The sequence below is a fragment of the Balaenoptera musculus genome, chromosome 6, assembly GCF_009873245.2.
Source record: "Balaenoptera musculus isolate JJ_BM4_2016_0621 chromosome 6, mBalMus1.pri.v3, whole genome shotgun sequence".
Lineage (NCBI taxonomy): Eukaryota > Metazoa > Chordata > Mammalia > Artiodactyla > Balaenopteridae > Balaenoptera > Balaenoptera musculus.
The window spans coordinates 81,917,935-81,937,832 of NC_045790.1; the positions used below are offsets into that span (position 1 = coordinate 81,917,935).

The 19,898-nt window shown below is 46.8% G+C and overlaps 2 protein-coding genes across 7 annotated transcripts in view; both read left to right on the forward strand.

Moving 5' to 3' along the window:
* The window catches only part of LOC118896842 (stimulated by retinoic acid gene 6 protein-like), a 72,270-nt gene extending 61,229 nt beyond the window's left edge, over window positions 1-11,041 (forward strand). The window contains exons 19-21 of the mRNA XM_036855315.1: window positions 5,045-5,087; window positions 5,657-5,739; window positions 10,966-11,041. Of these exons, the coding sequence (XP_036711210.1) occupies window positions 5,045-5,087; window positions 5,657-5,718 (105 nt within the window). The 3' untranslated portion in view covers window positions 5,719-5,739; window positions 10,966-11,041. The remainder of the gene's footprint in view (window positions 1-5,044; window positions 5,088-5,656; window positions 5,740-10,965) is intronic.
* Window positions 9,799-19,898, forward strand: part of CCDC180 (coiled-coil domain containing 180) — a 55,641-nt gene continuing 45,541 nt past the window's right edge. For all 6 annotated transcript variants that reach the window (XM_036855309.1, XM_036855310.1, XM_036855311.1 and 3 more), the window contains exons 1-7: window positions 9,799-11,056; window positions 12,452-12,642; window positions 15,422-15,510; window positions 16,579-16,688; window positions 17,680-17,808; window positions 17,913-18,023; window positions 18,143-18,238. In XM_036855309.1, coding sequence (XP_036711204.1) covers window positions 10,988-11,056; window positions 12,452-12,642; window positions 15,422-15,510; window positions 16,579-16,688; window positions 17,680-17,808; window positions 17,913-18,023; window positions 18,143-18,238 — 795 coding nt within the window. In that variant the 5' untranslated portion in view covers window positions 9,799-10,987. The remainder of the gene's footprint in view (window positions 11,057-12,451; window positions 12,643-15,421; window positions 15,511-16,578; window positions 16,689-17,679; window positions 17,809-17,912; window positions 18,024-18,142; window positions 18,239-19,898) is intronic.

Here is a 19,898-nt window from a genome sequence, read left to right on the forward strand (position 1 = left end):
CACAGGACACCTAAGGAGATGAGGTTCTGCCTGCAGCATGTGGCAAGGCCTCTCTCTGCAGCTCTTGCTACAATTGTCTCCCAGCCTCTTCCCTGGACTGGTTTGTGAGCTCCTCAAGGGCAGGGATCAGGTCTCTCTCATTCTTGAGGACATTATATATTGATAAAAGGTATAATCCATCAAGAAGGTATAATAATTATAAACATATACATATCTAACAGCAGAGGCCCCAAAACATATGAAGCAAAAACTGACAGAATTGAAGGGAGAAATGGACAGTTCCACATTAATAGTGGAGATATTAGTACTCCCCTTTCAATAATGGATATTACAACCAGACGGAAATCAGTAAGGAAATAAAGAATTTGAACAACACCATAAACCAATTAGACCTAACCCTCCACCCAACAATGGCAGAATATGTATTCTTCTCAAGTGCATAAAGAACATTCTCCAGGATAGACCGTATGTTAGGCCACCAAACAAGTCTTAGTAAATTTTTAAAAATTGAAATCATGAAAAGTGATTTCTGACCACAATGGAATCAAATTTTTAAAAATTGAAATCATGAAAATCATTTCTGACCACAATGGAAACAAACTAGATATCAATAACAGGAGGAAAACTGGGGGAAAATCACAAATATGTGAAAATTAAGAAATACAACATTAAACACCCAATGGGTGAAAGTTGAAAATGAGGGGATACTAGAAAATATCTTGAATCAAATGAAAATGAATATACAACATACCAAAACTTACGACATGCAGAAAAAGCAGTGCTCACAGGAAAATTTATAGTTGTAAATGTCTGCATTAAAAAGAAGCAAGATCCCAAAACAATAACCTAACGTGACACCTTGAAGACTAGAAAAGGAAGAGTAAACTAAACCTGAAGCTAGCAAAAAGAGGGTAATAATAAATATGAGAGCATAGATAAAATAAAGAACAGGAAAACAGTACTGATGAACCTATTTGCAGGGTAGGAAAAGAGATGCAGATGTAGAGAATGGACCTGTGGACACGGCGGGGAAGGGGAGGGTGGGACAAATTGAGAGAGTAGCCTTGACATATATACACTACCATGTGTAAAATAGATAGCTAGTGGGAAGCTACTGTATAGCACAGGGAGCTCAGCTTGGTGCTCTGTGATGACCTAGATGGGCTGGATGGCGGGGAGGGGTGAGAGGGAGGCTCAAGAGAGAAGGGATGTATGTATACATATAGCTGATTCACTTTGTTCTACAACAGAAACTAGCACAACATTGTAAAGCAATTATATTCCAAAAAAATAAATAAATAAAATAATAAAGGAAAACAATAGAGACAGTGAATCAAACCAAAAGTGGGTTCTGTGAGAAGATCAACAAAACTGACGAAATTTTAAGCTAGAATCACTAAGAAAAAGAGAATAGACCAAGTTATCAAAAACAGAAATGAAAGTTGGATAATACTACTGACTCTACAGGAATAAAAATGATTATGAAAGTATATTGTGAATATTTGTACTCCTACAAATTGGATAACCCAGATGAAATGGACAAATTCCTATAAGGACACAAACTAACAAAATTGACTCAAGAAGAAATAGAAACTCCTAATAGAGCTATAACAAGTAAAGAGATTGAATTCTTTTTTTAAAATATTAATTAATTTATTTATTTGGCTGAGTTGGGTCTTTGTTGCTGCGCGCAGGCTTTCTCTAGCTGTGGCGAGTGGGGGCTACTCTTTGTTGGGGTGTGCTGGCTTTCTCATTGCGGTGGCTTCTCTTGTTGCGGAGCACGGGCTCTAAGCGTGCAGGCCTCAGTAGTTGAGGTTCACGGACTCTAGGGCGCAGGCTCAGTAGTTGTAGCACACGGGCTTAGTTGCTCCACGGCATGTGGGATCTTCCTGGACCAGGGCTCAAACCCGTGTCCCCTGCATTGGCAGGTGGATTCTTAACCTCTGTGCCACCAGGGAAGCCCGAGACTGAATATTTAAAAAACAAAAACAAACAAAACTGCAACAAAGACAAGCCCAAGACCGGATGGCTTCATGAGTGAATTGTACAAAACATTTTAAAAGATTAAAATACAGTCTTCTCAAACTCTTCCTAAAAAATGGAAGAAGGGGAAACATTTCCTATCGCATTCTATGAGGCCAGCATAACGCTGATAAGAGAGCAGACTAAAATTTCCCAAGCAAAGAGAACTACAGACAAATATCCCTTATGAAAATAGATGCAAGAACTTCAAGATTATAGTAACCAAAGTAAAAATATTTCTACTTGCTGATATCATGATTTTATAAATTCCTAAGGAATAAAAATAGAAGCAAAAAGAAACTGTTAGAGCTAATAAATGAGTTCAGCAATGTTATAGGATACAGATTAACACTCATCCATCAATTGCCATTCAATACAACTGTAGAAATGAAAAATTATTATAATTCTATAGAAGTGAGCAACCTGAGGAAAATTATTCTATTTGCAAGAGCATTAAAAATAATAAAATACTTAAAAAATATTTATTTAACCAGGAGGTACTAGACTTGTACTCTGAAAACCACTAAACATTTCTGAAAATAAAAAAGCTAAAGAAGTCATAAATAAATGAAAATCTACCCCATGTTAATGGATTGGAAAACTTATGATAAGATGGCAGTACTCTCTATAATTTATACGTCCAATGCAACCCCTATAAAATTGCAACAAATCTTTCTTGCAGAAATGGAAAAGCTGACCCTAAAATTCATATGAAATTGCAAGGAAAAGCCAAAACAACGTTGGAAAAGGTGAACAAAGTTAGAAGACACACTGCCTGATTTTCAGTCTTATTATAAAGCAATAGTAATCAAACAGTGCATCATTGGCATAAAGATAGACATAGACCACTGGAATAGACTGAGAGTCCAGAAATAAACTATATCTATGGTCATATGATTTTCAACAAATGGTTGAAATTCAGCAAATGGTAAAGACCATGGAATGTGGAAAACAGTGTTTTCAACAAATGGTGCTAGGAAAACTGAATATCCACATGCAGAAGAATGAATTTGGATCCTTACCTTATTCCATATACAAAACTCAAAATGGAGCAAACCTAAATTTAAGAGCTAGAACTATAAAGTTCTGAAAGGGGTAAATATCATGATATTGGATTTAGTAAAGGATTCTTAGATATAACATCCAAAGCACAAGCAAGAAAAGAAATAATAGATAAGTTCATAAGACAATCTATTAAGACTTCATAAATATGATAAACTTTTGTGCATCAAAGGACATTATCAGGAGAGTGAAAAACAACCCATGGAATGGAAGAAAATATTAGACCTGATAAGCATCTAATATTCAGTATACATAAAGGATTATTAGAACTGTGATGGTCCTCCATGTCAATTTGGCAAGGTTATAGTTCCCGGTTATTTAATCAAACACATCTACAATCAGTTGACTATAGAGGATATTACCTTTGAAAATGTGAGTGGGTCTCAGTCATTCAGTTGAAACCTTTAAGAGGCACCCACAGGAACCCTCCGTTCCCTCCAGTTCCATCCAGGTCCTACCTGTTCTCAGAGATGGGTATAAATAGCCCTTCCTCTGGGAAGTTGTCCTTGATGCCAGCCCCCTTCCCCCATCTACCAATTCAATGGGTCTCCCACTTCTGTATTATCAAATTCTCCCAGTAAATGTAAGACTCGGGATGGAGCAGGGAGTGTCCTGCACAGAGGTTCTCTGATTTCCACTCCTCTACCACTCCCCCACAGCGAGTACCACAGCTGTTCACCTTATTCCTTTTCTAGAGGAATATTCCTCTTCTGGAGGTTGATCTGATTCCCCTAGGAGGCAGACGGCTAAAGTCCATCAGAAAGAGCCCCCTAGCAAGACTGGAATAAAGACACAGACCTACTAGAGAATGGATTTGAGGATATGGGGAGGGGGAAGGGTAAGCTGTGACAAAAGGAGAGAGTGGCATGGACATATATACACTACCAAACGTAAAAGAGATAGCTAGTGGGAAGCAGCCGCATAGCACAGGGAGATCAGCTCAGTGCTTTGTGACCACCTAGAGAGCTGGGATAGGGAGGGTGGGAGGGAGGGAGACGCAAGAGGGAAGAGATATGGGAACATATGTGTATGTATAACTGATTCACTTTGTTATAAAGCAGAAACTAACACACCATTGGAAAGCAATTATACTCCAATAAAGATGTTAAAGAAAAAAAAAAAAGAGCTCCCTAGCTCATCACTAGCCCCCCATCCTCGCCCCTTTCATGTTGCACTACCACCAAGGCCCTTGAGGGGGCAGTGAACACCCAGAAAACAGGACTTGGACCTGGGCCACGCTGTGGACTCCAAAGCTGGGGGCACACGGGAGCTGAGGCTCAGGGACCTTCTAGCCCAGTCTTCTCTGATGACAGACAGGGAGACCAAGGCCTCAGTCAGGAAGAGACTTGGAGGAACCCATATCTCTTTCTCCTCCATGGTACCATCTGAGGGGAAGGCTGACTCCAGCTCCAGACCAAAATCTCCTGCAGCTCTGCTGCTTCACCAGCTAGGAAACCGGGATGGGTGTCTTATGTCCCTGATCCAGCCATTTGGACCCAAGGCTAGGCAGCCCGTTCGTCCACTTGGCCCGTGGGAGTCCCCTGCATTGCCCATCCTTGGTGAAGGCAGGGTGCCCTCTCCTGGGAAATGGAGCGAAGACAGGAGGAGCAGCAGGGGCCTGGCTTCCTGAGGACAGGCTAGGCTGGTTTAGTGAAGAAAGGAACCCCCACCCACCCCACCAGCCTGGAAGAAGCTAAATGCCAGCAGGATGGACCAGCATGGAAGCCAGAGACCTACTGATTCTGCCAGCTCAGCATCCCCTCCTGGAACAGCCAGCTGTTGCCACTTTATCCCATTACCAGGGCCTCCTGCCCCCAAACTGTCCCCCACCTGCCCACGGACCAAACAGACCCCTCTTCCTGTTAATCTAGACAAGACAAAACTGGAATTTTTCAAAGATACCTTAAGTGAGAAATGAAACGGCACCACGTCTCGTGCCCCTTTCCCTCTCTCTTTCCAGACTTCCAGCCTCCACTCTGCCTTGAGGAGCAGCTCCCAGCTCTGTGAGTTGTCTTTGCCACCAGCTTTTGAAAATTTGGGGAACTCTTCCTCAGGGGAGGGAAAAGGAAAGAAGGAAGGAGAAATTTGTGAATAATGGGAAGGGTGTGAGTGCAAATCCCTTTTATTTGAGAACCCAAATGATCCAAACCGTCTAGATGAGGGTTTCCACCGGGTTCCTCTGAGCTCAAAGGGCTCCGTGGGCCTGGAGGGGGGGCCCTTGTGTTGGCCGCCTGGGGCCTCCACTCCCATTTCTTCTGAGCAGTTCTATTTTGACTAAATTTCGTTTCAAACGGACATAGTTTGTTGCTATAAAGGAAACAATTGAAAATCTCCGATTTATCTCAACCCAGTCTCTGATATTTAAGGAAACTGATTTTTGAAGCAGTCCTAGGGAGGCTTAGAGACCGCATCCACCAGCCCAGTCCCTGTCCCCAGGGTTCGCTGCCTCCCAGGAGGTCTGGACAGTTGAAAGAGGGGGCAATGCCAGCCTTATGGGAGATTCCTCATCCACCTGGTGCTCCTATGGAGAGAGGCCTACACACCTGGAAACTTCTCCCCATGTCTTCTTCAGATGGTGAGTGGAGGTGCTCTGCAGAGCAGAGAGGATGGCATGCAGCGAGGAGAAGTTCCTGAGGTTCGGCATTCCTGGAGAAGGTAAGAGAACGAGCTATGAGGTGGGGAGCTGGAGCCCGGCTTGCTCCAGCTGAGCCTTGCAGAGCATACTGCTCACTGGACCAGTGGCTCTGCCCAGGATGTGAGTTCTTTGCCATCCCCCCCGCCAACATGCCACCTCTGAGTACCCCAAGTTCTCTGGAGCTATGCAGGTACCCCCAGTGCCATCAGGCAGGTCTACAGACTGCTGGACCGGAATGGGCCTGGAGAGTCTGGAGAGGAAGCACCACTTTTCTATTTCTCCCCCAGCTTTAGGATGTATTGTCAAATTTTAAACTTTCATAATTTTGTCATATTATGACTGAGCCTGAGGCATTTACCCAGGAATGGAATTTTGGGGTCATTGAGTATGTGTAAGTCCATTTTTAGGAGATACTATCAAAGAGTTTTTGAAAGTGATTGTGGGAGTTTACACACATAGCAGTGTATGAGAGTTCCAGTTGCTTCACATCCTCACCAACACTTGGTATTGTCAGCATTTTTCAGCCATTCTGGTATATGTGTAGTGGTGTTTCATTGTGGTTTTAATCTGCATTTTCACGATGAGTAATGATGTTGTGCAGCTTTTTATGTACTTGTTGGCCATTTGGTTATCTTTCTGTGAAATGCCTAGTCAAATCTTTTGCCCATTTCTTTTTTCAGGTAGATTGTCTCTTTCCTCTTATTAATTCACAGAAATTAGTTATGTATCCCTTGTGAGGCTTTTTCCAGATAAATATATGACACGTATTTATTCTCCTTCTGCTCTTTCTTACTCTCTTGAAGGTGTCTTTTGATGAAGTGAAGTTCTTAGTTTTAATAAGGTCCAGTTTATTAATTTTTGTCTTTATGCCCCAAGGTCAAGAAGATATTCTCCTATGTTATCTAATACAAATGCTATTATTTTTAAACTTCCACATTTAGATTTCAAATCCACCTGGAACTGATTTTTTGTTCATGGTGTAAGGTAGGAGTCAAGATTAATTTCTTTCCCATATGGATAACTAGTGACCCTGGGCTGTTTACTAAGACTATCTTCTCCCCATTGCTCTGCCGGGCCTCTTTAGTATATACAACATAAATGTTCGTATGTGTGGGTCTGAGTTGGACTCTCTGTTTCTCTTTGTGTTTATCCTTGCGCTACTACAGCACATTGCCCTGATGATTGTAACTTTATTCTAAGGCTTAATATCTGGTCGTGTAAGCCCTTCAAGTCTATTCTTCTCTGAGATTGTCTTGACTATTCTTGGCCATTTGTACCAAGAATACAAATTTTGAAATCAAAATTTTGGAAATCAAATAGTCAGTGTCCACCAGACATCTGCTGAGATACTTTATTGTGATTGTATAAATCTATGGATCAATTTGGGGAGAAGTAACATCTTAACAATACATAGCAAAACAAACAAACAAATAAAAACATCAAAAAAAACCCAACCCAAACCATCATAATAAAAAGGAAGAAATGATAAACTGTGAATATTTGTAATTCATATTACAAAGGGGCTCACATGCCCAATATACAAAGAGTTCCTAGAAATTGATAAGAAAAAGAACAGACACACAGTAGAAAAATTGGCAAAAGACATGAACCCACAGTTCACGGAAAAAGAAATGTGAATAGCCTTAAGTATATGAAAATATGAATAGAAATAAAATAGAAATAGAAATGCCTACATATGTTCACCATGCAAAAGAATGTTCAGAGCAGCATTATTTGGTAATTCTCGAAACTGGAAACCACCCAAATGTGCATCAATAATAGAAAGGATAAATACGATGGGTTATATTTTATGATAATGGGATGATATACAGAAATAAAAATGAACTACAGCCACATTCAAAAATATGTTTGAAACTTACAAACATAATGAAAGAAGTCCAACATAAAAGGGTACATTCTGTATTATTCCATTTAAGTTCAAAAACAAGCAAAACTAATTCATAAGTTAGAATATTTGTTAACCTTTGGGAGGAGAGGGCAGTGACTTGGGATGGGTACATAAAGGGGGCTCCTGGAGAGCTGGTAATGTTCTATTTCTTGCGGGTACTGGTTACCAGGTGTATTCCCACTGGATAATATATTAAGCTATACACTTATGATTTCCATACTTTTCGGCATGTGTGCTATAGTTCAACACACAAATCCTATCAGTTGGATCCAGAACTTTTTTTCTGGTTAGTCCCAAGGTCAGATGACATAGTGTTTGGTTCAAAACTCTGGAATTACATGGTCGAGATTCATATCCTGGATTTAATCACTTCCTATCTTGGAGATCTTGGCCAAGTTACCAACTCTCTGAGCCTCAGTTTCTTCATCTAATTACAGTACCCCTCTCATAGTTATTGAGAGTATTAAACCCTCTCAATAAATATTAGCTCTTGAGGTGATCCTTGTTGGTTTTCTTTCTATGGACTATGGAGAAGATGGACGATGGACTGTGGAAGAGGAAGGAAAAGGATGAGGTTCAAGTCAAGGGACATTTTCAAAGTGAAGACTGAGGGGGAAGATGTGACGTTGAGGTGCAGGAAAAAGAGCCCAAAGGCTTGGCTTCACTCCTTCCATTCCCCGTCTCTCACCTCCTTGCCCATCTCTAACACGGGAGGTGGACTCACCAGATGATCTCTAGCTGGTTAGTCTTTCCAGTTATAACATTGTAGAGTTAGGAGGGTAATACAAATGCCATCTAAAAGCCAAACACAAATTTCCATGTTTGAACCAAACTCAAATACAAAGGCCCAGAAACTTGGGAATTAAGGGAGGTAAATTCTCAGTGGTGATATTATGGGTTATTTTTATTTTCTCCATTCAGTTTTTTTTTCTATTTTAAACAATGTGTGTTGCTTACTCGGAACAAAACACTGTACCTGATAATCCATGCCTACAAATGTATATCCATATATTAAAAAAAGAACCACATTACAGATGTGCCAGAAATTGGAACCCAGAAAGCATCTATCTGAGCAGGGAAAACACAGTTTCTGATGTAGAAGGGCCAAGCCAACAGGGCCTCTTAGACAAGACAGAGATCTCGCTAACTGCAAATAATTCCTGGACATTTCCTATTTTTTATTGTGTTTTTCACCCCTAACCTCACTTAAATATACTTTCTCTTTTTCCAGCTAAAATTAGTCCAATAACTTGTTACAATATTTCACCTTGTTAATAAAACCTGGGACCACAGAAGGGGAATAAAAGGGTTTCTACTCACTGTTTCTTAATTTCTGAAACTAGTCTGGACAGAATGATCACTTATTCAAGGGAGTTGTCATAGGGAGCATTTACAAGCAATTGGGACAGGGATCCCTGCTGAGGGGAGGGATTCTCTGAGGAGTCAGGAACCCCACACCTATAGGAAACCCTCACCAAGTTCAGCATCAGCCACAAGAATCTTCAGCCCTGGCCGTGCAGGACTCTGGGTGCGTGTGTGGGAAAGAGCCAACTCTGGGAGAGTCAGACCAGGACACTCCGGGCATTCGTGCATTTACTAGGGAGCACTCAGTGTTTCTGAATAATGTGCAGGACACTGCTGAGGGCAGTCGAAGCTGGATGAAAGTTAGGAGGGCACACCTGCCCCTCAGAAAACCCCTTCCAGTAGGATGCCCTGAACTCCTGCATTTGACAGCGACCAACGTACAAGCACGTTCAGGGGAAGGAGAGGTGACGGGGTGAGGAAAGGGAGATGAGGGTCAGAGTGAGTGGGTGGGATCTTGTCACTGGTAGTGGCTGGAAGTATGGGTGGCTTTGGGGTGTGTGGAAACAGAAGGATCCCAGCAGAGGAGCAGGGTGAGGAAGGGCAGGGGGCAGTGGCAGTTGCAGGAACAGTGAGGAGTTTGCTGAAGCAGGGAGAGTCAGGGAGGGAACCAGATGCGGGGGGCCTCTGAGGTCATCTAGGGACTGTGGGCTGGGTTTGGTAGGGGCTGCAGAGCTGGTGAGGGCCTTTTGAGCAGGAGAGTGGGTACATCAGAGCTGTATTTTAGGAGGGTTATGCAGCAGTGGTGAGTTGGGTGAATGGAACTCAAAAGAGTCACATAAATTAGCCTTTTAATTATAATTCCATTCAAGCCTGAGGCCTGGATTCTGAGCCCTTCAACCTCTTTTAGTCTGAGAAAGAGATGGTCTCTTTTAGAGATGCTTTCCACTTATTTATAGCCACGCACTACTTTATGCTACTTCCCAGCAGAGATTGGTTTTAACCAAGACAAAGAAGATAGGATGGTTTTTCTTGACCGCAGTGGCTCAGAGATGCATCTCCTGTCTCCTGCTAGTTTTCGGAATATTCAATGTGCTGCGCTGGATGCTCCTGCCAGCCCTGCGGTATCCCCTGCATAGAGAAACTGGCAGGAGTTTCACTACTCCACGAGGGAGGCTCCCTGTCGCTAAGGGCAACCCGCCTCCTCCTGGGAAAGTGCGTGGGGGCGGGGCCAACGGAGCTCCCGCCCCTCTGCGTTGCCTTGGAGACCAAGTGTGTCTAGTTGCAGCTGAGGTTGGACTTGAGTGGTGCTTTCTGCTGGTGCAGGTGCGGGCGCGGCCGGGTCCCTGGGCGCAGGGCCTCCCTCCACTTGGCGGGGCTTAGAGGGCCTGCCCTGAGACTGCCCCTGCTCCTTGATGGGCTTGTGGGGCAGGCGTGAGAGGAGCCTGCTGGGCTTCTCAGCATTCAGTAGGTGCCTAAGGAGCGTGGCCAGAATCAGGCCGCTCCTTCCCTTCACGTCCTCCTACCCAGGTGTCCTTTGTTAGGGGGGGAGGGGTGCGGGGGAAGTCCTCGAACCGCGTTCTGCGCCAGTTGAGGGTTCAAGGCCGGGTTGAAATCCCAGCTGATACCTTGGGCACGTTGACTTTTCCCGGAAGAGCTTGAGAGAGTGAAGCACAAGCAATAGCTATTATTCTTTGTCCCCAGAGTCAGTCTCGGATTTGCGCCCGGCGTGGCTGGGAGAGCCGACCTTCTCAGTGAGTTCGAGTTAGGTTCTTGCCTGAGGTTTCTTTCCCTTTTGCTTCTTCGCACCCCTCCCCCTCTTCTTCTTTTAAAGTAAAAACCCTGAGGCCTGAGAGGGGCCCTGATGCTTTCTCCCAGGGTAGAGGAGTCTCAGCCCCGGTGGACCCGGCCAGCCTGTCTGCCGGGGAAGCCTTGTCCTCGGGGGAGGACTTGTCCTCGGAGGGGTAGGGGGAGGTTTGTCCGTATCCGTCCGGGTCTAATAGAGACCAAACCCCAGACAACAGCTTCCCTGCAGGGGTGTCCAACCAGAGGCCAAGATGTCCTCAGTGGGGAAGGTGACCCAAATTCCCAGCGGGAAGGTCTACCAGCAGATCTTCGAGGCTGAGGTAAGCCTGTCCTTCTGTCCCCCCTTTTCCTGCTCCCCCCTTCCCTCTGGCCCCCTGGAAACTTCCCTCCCTCTGAAGACTTCCTTGCCTGGAATCTAATGAAATAAGGGCTTTGAAATTGCTTAGATTAAAAATAATTCTTATTGGCTCCTGAAATGTAAGGATACAAAATTAGAATGTCTGTTTCTGAAAATTAGAAAATTAAAATTTAATTTAATTTAATTTAATTTAAATTACTCAGAAATAGCCAGAATTAGCCATTGGGTGTCCTGGAGCTTTTACCTAGCATGAAAACATTTCTAATTTTTCTGTTTAAAAACTGGGTTTGATTCTATAGCAGTGTCTTAAAACCTACTTTTTCCCTGGTTAAAGTATCCCAGAGACCTTTCCGTGTCACTGCACATTCACGAACTTCACGATGTTTAGTGGCTGCCTAGTTTTTGACCTAGGACTTCCCATAATTTATTAAGGTAATAATGCCCTCTTGACAGCCATATAGATTGTTGGCATTGCCTTGTCATCTATAAAAAACTGCACAGATGAAACAATATCTTAAGAAACACACAGACTCAAACCCTTTCTTTGAAGTTCTGTACTGCTTATTTAAAAGGGATTTTTATTCCTACTCTGAGCCCAAAATATGCTCTCTGTGGAAGGCTTGGAAATTATAATAGCATAAAGAAACAAAAGAAACAAATTACTCACATGATCCTGCTCCCTAGAAGCAACCATTCTTAACGTTTAGGTTATTTTCTCCTCGTCATTTCTCCATGCATTTAAAGTTTTGAGATTATAATGTATAATTTTGGTTATAATTTTAATTATACTTTTTTTTTTTTTTTTTTTTTTGCCCCTCCACGCTCCTTGCGGGATCTCAGTTCCCTGACCAGGGATTGAACCTGGGCCACGGCAGTGAAAGCCTGGAATCCTAACCAGTGGGCCACCAGGGAACTCCCCTAATTTATGCTCTTAATTGATACATTTTATGGTATATCATATCCTGAGCATTTCCTCATGTCATAAAAAATCCTTTGTAAGTCTCATTTTTGATAAATCCCTAACATTCAACTGAAGGGACATACTGGGTATACTCAACCAATCTCCTATCGTTGGACAGTTCCATTTTTCCAATTCCTTGTGATTATAAAAATGCGGGGATGAGCATCTTGGTCCTCATTAAAATTTCTTAAAAGATGCCCTCCTAGAAATGGCTGAATGACTGATATGGGGAGGGGAGAGCCCACCTGCATGGGGTGTGCCCTGGGGTTGCAGGCCTCCCTCAAAGTGCCTTCCTGCTGGCCGGCTCCCACTTGACCTTCTAAGACAGCACAGTCAGCCTGGGTGCTGGGGAGTCTGCAGTTCTGATCCCCCTAACCTGGATCTTCCTGGATTTAGGTACAGCTGGTCCACTCCCTGGCATCCACCAGGAAGCGAGCTGTGGAGCGTTCCATGGCCCCAAAGGATGGCAGGAAGCTCTTGATGAAGAAGATGGATATTCGTGAAGGAGAGATGATGTCTTCTCGGCAGCGGAAGTGGGTGCACAGCCTACCCAATGACTGGGTCACAGAAAACCCTGTTCTCTACAAGTAGGTCCTGCTGTCCAGGCCACATCCCACACACTAGGGGTGGTCAGAATTTTCAAAAACTCAAAAAGAGCTCACACAAGATGAGGAATGAAGTCCCAGGTACCTCCCCTGAGAGAGAGAGGTAATAACACCTACTTTGCAGGATTGTTTTCTTCTCCCTCTCTTCCGCCCTCTCCCTTGCTGGGCACTGGGTATGTGGATCCCAACCTTCTGGAACTTGAGGCTTCAACAGTGCATAAATAAGCAGGTCTCCCCAAAGGGGGGAAGGCTCTGACACCGAGGACAGGGTGGTGGGACAGGAGTCAGGAAAGCTGTCTGAGGAGGGGCCTCAGCTGAGATGAGAGAATGAGGAAAGGAAACATGGAGCAGGGCTCTGAGACAGTACCGGCTTATCTGTTCCAGAAGGCTGAAGAAGTCAGCGGGCCTGCGGAGAGGGGTGAGAGATGAGGCCAGGAGAGACTTGCAGGCCACAGTCCGTATTTTGGACTGTACTGAAGTGAACAGCTGATGTGCATTTTTAAGGCCTTCAGGTTGTGCGGTGTGTAGAATGTGGGGGGCTGCAAGGAAAGGCAGGGAGGCCAGGGAGGAGGCCACCACAGTCCACGCAAACTCGGTGGGGCTGTGAGAGGGACACAGGGCACTTCAGGTTTATTTTGGAGGCAGAACCCACGGGACTAGGTGACAGATTGGGTGGGAGGAGAGGGCTCCTGAGAGTCCTAGGTCTCTGGCCTGAGCGCTTGGGTGGACAGCAGAGGTGCCATTCCCTGAGATGGGAGCAAGTGGGGTTGGGACAGGGAGATCAGGAGTTCCTTCTGAACTTCTGAGTTCAGAAGTTGAACTTGAGATTCCTGAGCGTGCCATTTCAGTTCCCTGAGCTTAGACTCCTCAAGCAGGGAGAAAGGAACAGAAAGGAAAAGGAAAAGTGCTTCCTCACGGGGCACTTTGGAGAATGTAGCAGGAGCTGGGCTTCCCTTAGGCTCGTCAAGCTCTGCACCAGCCATAAACCTTCTCGAGTCTGGGACTCTGGGACAGGAAGTCAGTCCTGCTGTATCTGCCTTTGTGTTCCTTTTAACCCCCATTGGAGCAGGGATTGACTGGGTAAAAGTCTCTGCCCTGCCCTTTGAGTTTTCCCAGGAAAAGGTCCCCTGAGGCTTCTGACACTCAGCACCCTGAACAGCTGGGCAAACCCACTGGCCACCCAGGCACAGACTGGAGGTCAGCATTCTCCAGCCCTGTCCCTGATGCCCCATGCAGGGATCCAGAGGCACGCACAGCTGGATCCTGACCATACTCCCTCCCACCTCCTGGGAGGATGGTCTTGTGCAGCCTGGCTGTGACTCTGGCTCCTACAAGGGTCCCAGGCCCCTCTCAGCTGACCTGTTTTCTACCAGACTCAGGGTCTCCTGACATCTCCCTGTGCTTCCCGAGGGTCCCCTCCTCCCCAGAGTTTAGCCTAGAACCACCTGTCCTCCCCATAACTGGATATAATATCAGTCAGGCGCTCTTGGCACCCACAGGACACTGTTTGGGGAAAGGCACTTCTCATGGAGGGCGCTGGCATTGTGCTGGCTTCCTGGCACAGACAGACAAGGCCAGCTCTGCTCTGGACACAAGAAGAGAGATGTGCTTATAACCTACCAGGCCCTGCCACCCTCAAAGCGACTGGGATCACTGACTCAGCATCAGCACCTCTCTGGGGTGCCTTGTCCCCTTCTTGAAAATTCGGCCAGCCAAACCGGTCAACTTGTGCATTCATTCACATAGGACAGGACCTCTGGTGGGTGGAAGAGAAACTCGGGGTACAGGTAGATCACCACTAGTGTAAACCAAGCCCCCATGTTCCTGGGGCAAGTGGCCAAGAAGCCAGAGCCGTTAGCAGCTCCCATAGTCGGGGCACCCGGGCTCCAGTGGGGCCGCCTTAGTCCAGGGGCATTTGGTTGACAAGGCTGAGAGACCCACCTCTGGAGGGCCAGCCTGGGCCCCATCAGCTGCCACCCAGGCCCTGCAGTCTTCCTTGGTGGTAGGTGTGCCATGAGGACTACATAAGAAAAAGTCTGGAAAGTGTTGCACGTGTCAGGGCCCCGAGGAATGGCAGGCGTCACTGAGAACTGCTGCATTTCTGTGGTGCTTGCCCTGTGGACAACACATTAAGGGATTTTTATTCCAAAGCTGAGGTCATGCTCACCCACCTGGTCCTCCCTGCTGAGATAGTTTGTCCTGGGATCCCAGCTCTCTCCTCCCACACCCAGACCCCATGAACCATGGACCTTGGCGTCACATGCAGGGATCTGGGAATCCCAGCGCCACTTTGTCCAGTGACTTCCCTCCCTCATCCCCCATCCTGGACAACAGGGTCACCCCGGCCGCCTCATAGGATGGGTTGTTGAAGAAGCAAATGAGGAGCGTGCTGAATGCTCAGCCCCAGTCTGGCTTTCCCAGGTTGGCCAGGCCCCTTGGGGCCCTCAGTTTCCACATGTGGAAAATGGCTCCTGCCCACCACTCACACTTGTTGTGCAGCCAGAATGGAGCAAGATCCCTGAGGGCAGACCCCAGCTTCTCATCTGAGGACTGTGGTGTCTGCTGGGAGCAGATGCCCAGGCAGTGTTTGTTGGAGGCACATCCTCAGGGCATTCTGGAATCAGTGGGCCCGGACTATTACCAATTCCCAGGGTCTCTCTGGAGACCCAGAGCTACCCTGGAGGGGAGCAGTGCGGGGCAGGGAGCGGGGTCGGGGGGTGGGGGGGGCATTGGTTATTGTTTTCCTCTGCTTGTGCCTCAGGGAAAAGGAAATAGCCAAGAAGGAGAAAGCTCAAGAGAGTGAGAACAGCATTGCTGCCAGAGAAGTGCGGGGCCTCACAGACACCGCCGGTGAGCCTCTGTTCAGGCGTGAGGGCAGGCATGGCCTGGGCCAGAGAGCGCTCTGTGGGGAGCTCCTGGAAGCGCTAATGTAGAAGCACCTGAAGGTCCCGCTGTTCCTCCGCTCAGCATCATAGAGGGCCTTCCCGGAACCCACATCTCCGCCCCGCCCCTCTCCCCTGGGCCTTTGCCTCTGAAGCGTTTCCCCTGAACCTCCCCTGAACCTTCTCCCCAGCGCAGGGAGCTGGGGGGCGAGGAGGGGCTGCCTGCACAGTCAGCATTTCTTGATGAAACCATTTGGTAAATGTTGTAGCTCGCTCTTCTGTGATTTCACAGGAGGATTTTTCAATCTACATTGTCTTCCTTCGTATCACATTACCCTGGTTTGACTTTATCCGGATATGGAGGCTCTTTTTCTTTGCGATTAAAAAAGTAATACATGCTCACTATAGAAAAAGGAAGGAGATAGAGCAGAAGGTGAAAACTCCGCCTCCACAATAGCACCCTTTCTCCGCCCAAGAGTGCCCACCGCCCATGAAATCACATAGTGCCCCAGGTCAGAGGACAGCAGAGTGCAGGGTGAGCTCACAGACCCTAGAGCAGAGGGCCCACATGCCAAGCCCTACCGAGCCTCTGACTGCCTTTGTTCTTGGACCCCCATGCCTGAGTGTCCTCACTTGTAGGATGGGGCCGGTAATAGAGCCTGCCTCTCGGCTTCATCCTGAGGAGTAACTGATTTAGAACAATACCTGGTGAGTGGTAAGTGCTGATAAGTGTTGGTAATTCTTATCTGTGTATATATTTTCTTCTATAAAACTTTTTTTAAAAACCCTAAATGTTCCTATTCTATACATACCATTTGGAACTTTTTTTGACCATTTAACTGTATATGCAAGACTTAATTCCCTACAGCACTTAGGGATCGCCTTCTTTTGCCTTAAGTCTCTCCCACTGCCGGCCTGCTTTGGGGGGCCATCTCCTGAACCCAGGCACTTGCTGCCTTGCTGTCTTTTCCTGGGTACTCTGACCTCACCTTGGAGCTCTGAGGGCAACCTCATCACCTCCGTTGTTCTCCACCAGTTCCTGAGAGGATCAGCACCATCACCCTTCAAGGGCGAGGGGATTACAAGAGGAGAGGCTGTGAGAGTGCTCTGGCGAGCTTTAAGGAGGAGATCGCTCAGATTGGGATGGTGAGACTTCTCCCTCTCGCTCGCCTTCTGTTCCTGGGCCACTCCAAGGGGAGGGTGGACTCCGCACAGCGCCCACCGCCCCTCCTCCCGGGTCCTCAGTGGCTCACCAGGTGTAGACAGAATCGTAGTAGCCATGTTTGGATGGCTTGCTACAAGTTCTGATCATGAGCAGAACTCTATATGTCAGGTACTGTTATAACCTCCAATTTACAAGTGAGGCCCAGAAAGTCCTGCCTGATTTGGCACGTAAGGGCCAAGTGGGAACTGGACTCTGGATCTGATGCTAAAGCCCAGTCTTTGATCTCCCTGCTCAGTCCTACTAACAAGGGGCCAAAGGGCCTGACCCTTAGGCACTACCCTCAGTTGGCTCCCTGTTCCTCTCCAGAGACCTCTAACCAGACTAATCCCTGGAATATTGTCTAAGTGAGACAATAAGGTCCTCTCTGGGCCCCGGATCACACTCACCACTTTCTCCCTGAGTTCCCTGGATTCCGGGAGCTGGCCGTAGACCCAAAGCACCAAGAAGGTGCTCTCCCTGCCAGCTTATCACTTTCCTAATGTATCCCAACTGGGCTTGAGCTCTGCTGTCACCATGAGCTCAGTGGCTTTGGTCACACAACCGAACTGAGCCTCAGTTCCCTCATCTGAAGTACTCTTGGAATTATTTCACTGGCCGCTTCTGTAATGATTATTTGTTGAGCTCCAACCATGGGCCAGGCATAAGGTCAGCACGTACTTTTCAGGCTATGATGAGGACCAAGTGAGTCTGAGGACAAGGGCTCACACATGACGTGTGTCCCGAATAGTGCTGCCCTAGTGCTCTGGCTGCGAACAATTAGTAAATCGGAACCCTTTAGGTCTAGGTAAGAGTTACTATTTTTGAGAGAGGACCGCAGCTGGCACTTCCCTACTATAGGGCTGGTGGGGGGGGGGGTCCTTCCTGTCCCAGGGGTGTTGATACCATAGCCCTCGCCCTCCTGGCCTGTTTTAGGAAATGGAACCTCTCATCTTGGAGCCAGGAGCCCTTCTTTTAAAAAAGCTGGCTGAGTCTGACGAAGACATCAACAATCTCTTCGAAAAGGTGGAAAACGACAGCAACCTTGAAGATTACACCATCCAAGTAGGGGTCCCCTCAAGGCGGGACCTGCCCCACCTGCGTCCTGCTCCTGCTCCTTTCTTCCCTGCCACCTGTTCTCCCAGCCTGACCCAAACTTCTTGGCACAGACCCTGTTGGAGCTGCGGGATCAGGTGGCTGAGAAGTTCCTGCTCCAGAAGCAGGAGATCAAGGAGTTGGACAAGACGCTGCACTCGCTTGAGTTCTCCCGGGCAGATAAAGTGAGTTGGCCTCCAGATGTGCTCTTGGTGATTTTCACTCGTGGGATTTATGAGTCATCACCTGTTTTTAGTTCTCCAGGAGAAGGGAGTCACTCACTGTGGTGCCTTGTCATTTCTAGCTAAAAAGTGTGTTGAAGAAATATGTGGAAATCATAGAGAAAACTTCCTACCTCATGCAGCACGACGTGTACAGGCTGATCAATAAAGAAGCCATGGTGAGTGGTTTTCACGTGCAGGGGATCAGCCCGCGGGAGCAGGACCCCAGGATGCCCTAGAGCCTGGGTCTCAGGAATGATGGGCTTCTCATATATAACATTTCCGAGTAACTCAGGTTGGCTACTTGAGTTCAGAACTAGAGTCTTTGTTAAGTATTTTCAATAGAAATCTCTCTAGTACATTTTATACTTCCCTGCCATGTTCATCCCAGTCAACCTAATACTGTGTCATCAGTGTGACCAGTGCTAATTTTATGAGCACCTACGGGGCCGTGTCTCAGCCACCATGTGCAATGCTATGTGTGCTGCAAGACAGAGGCGTGATCTCACAACTGTTGTGGTCTCAGGGTGGTGTGTGCACTCATAAGTGACCTCAGCATGCTCTGTATGCCTAGTTTTTCTAGTGGTTCTTGTCTTTCCTCCTGCTGTCTGTCTATTGCTGAACCATGCCTGCTCCTCTGGCTCTGTCCCCACTGCTTCTCTGTCCACACCCTCAGCCTCCTCCGAATGCTTCCTTTGGGATAAAAAAAATACAAGAAAATCAAGGTTGTTCATGAAAGGACACTTCTTTTGGCTACCTACTTGCATAGGTTTCTAGGTCCTGTACAGAAAGCTGGGCTTGCCGGTTAACGGGCCTCCTGGCAGCGTGCAGGGTACAGTGTTCAGAATCACAGATGGGCTCCAGCCCAGGTCTGTGCCTTGGGGTCCTGGACAAAGCACAGGCAGAGAGTGAGCACAGACCCCCCTCTCCACTGCCCAGACATGAAAGTTCCCGAAATTACTCAGCCCCAGCACCTGGAACTCCGTGTCCATAAAATGAGGATAGTGATACTTAAACACCAGTACTTGGTGGGAGGATGACATAAGAGGACGCAGCAGTGGCCGCTCTCATTTTGAGACAAGCAGGAGTTCCTAACTTTGAACCATTTGATCGATTAGGGGAGTCAGAGTTAGCAGTGTCCCACTTAATGTTTCGGCGTTTGACTTTCCTGTGTTTATTGTATGCATAACAACTGGCACTTTCTACTTGCTCTGTGTGCATCTATCTCATTTAACTTCACCAATTCCTTGTGCTGTAAATAGCATTATCTTTACATTATGGCTACGGAATTGGAGGTTCAGGAGATACTTGCCAATGCCCCCCCTCTGGGAACAGCCGGCATCAAACCTCGGCTTTCAGTGAAAATTGTTACTGAAATTTCTGCCTGCTGAGCTTGGCGGTTCTCACCCTTGCCCCAGGGTAGTGCATAGAGGGCTTTGGGACATGTGTGGGGCATTTTTGGCTGTCCCAGTCCCTGGGGGACTTGGGAGAGGCTGCTCTCATTTAAGGGGGTGGAGAGGCTAAATGGCAGAACGGTGTCACACAGTGAAGAATCGTCCCGACTGCCATGCCAAAGGTGCCCTGGTGGGGTCCGCTGGGAGGACTGCCAAAGAATGTTCTAGCTCTGATGTCATTTGGTAATTGGGTACTGGTTCTCATCACAACCATATGTGGCTGCTCCCTGGTAGCATGAGCACTCTGCTTTTGGAACCAATTTATTAAAAAAACAGTTAAACACTGAAAGCTTGCTGAAGTGCTTAACTCCAGTGAACTTAGAATCACCTTTTGAAACAAACAATCTGAGGTGGCCTTGGAGCTGGGTTGAAACTCACGTGGTCA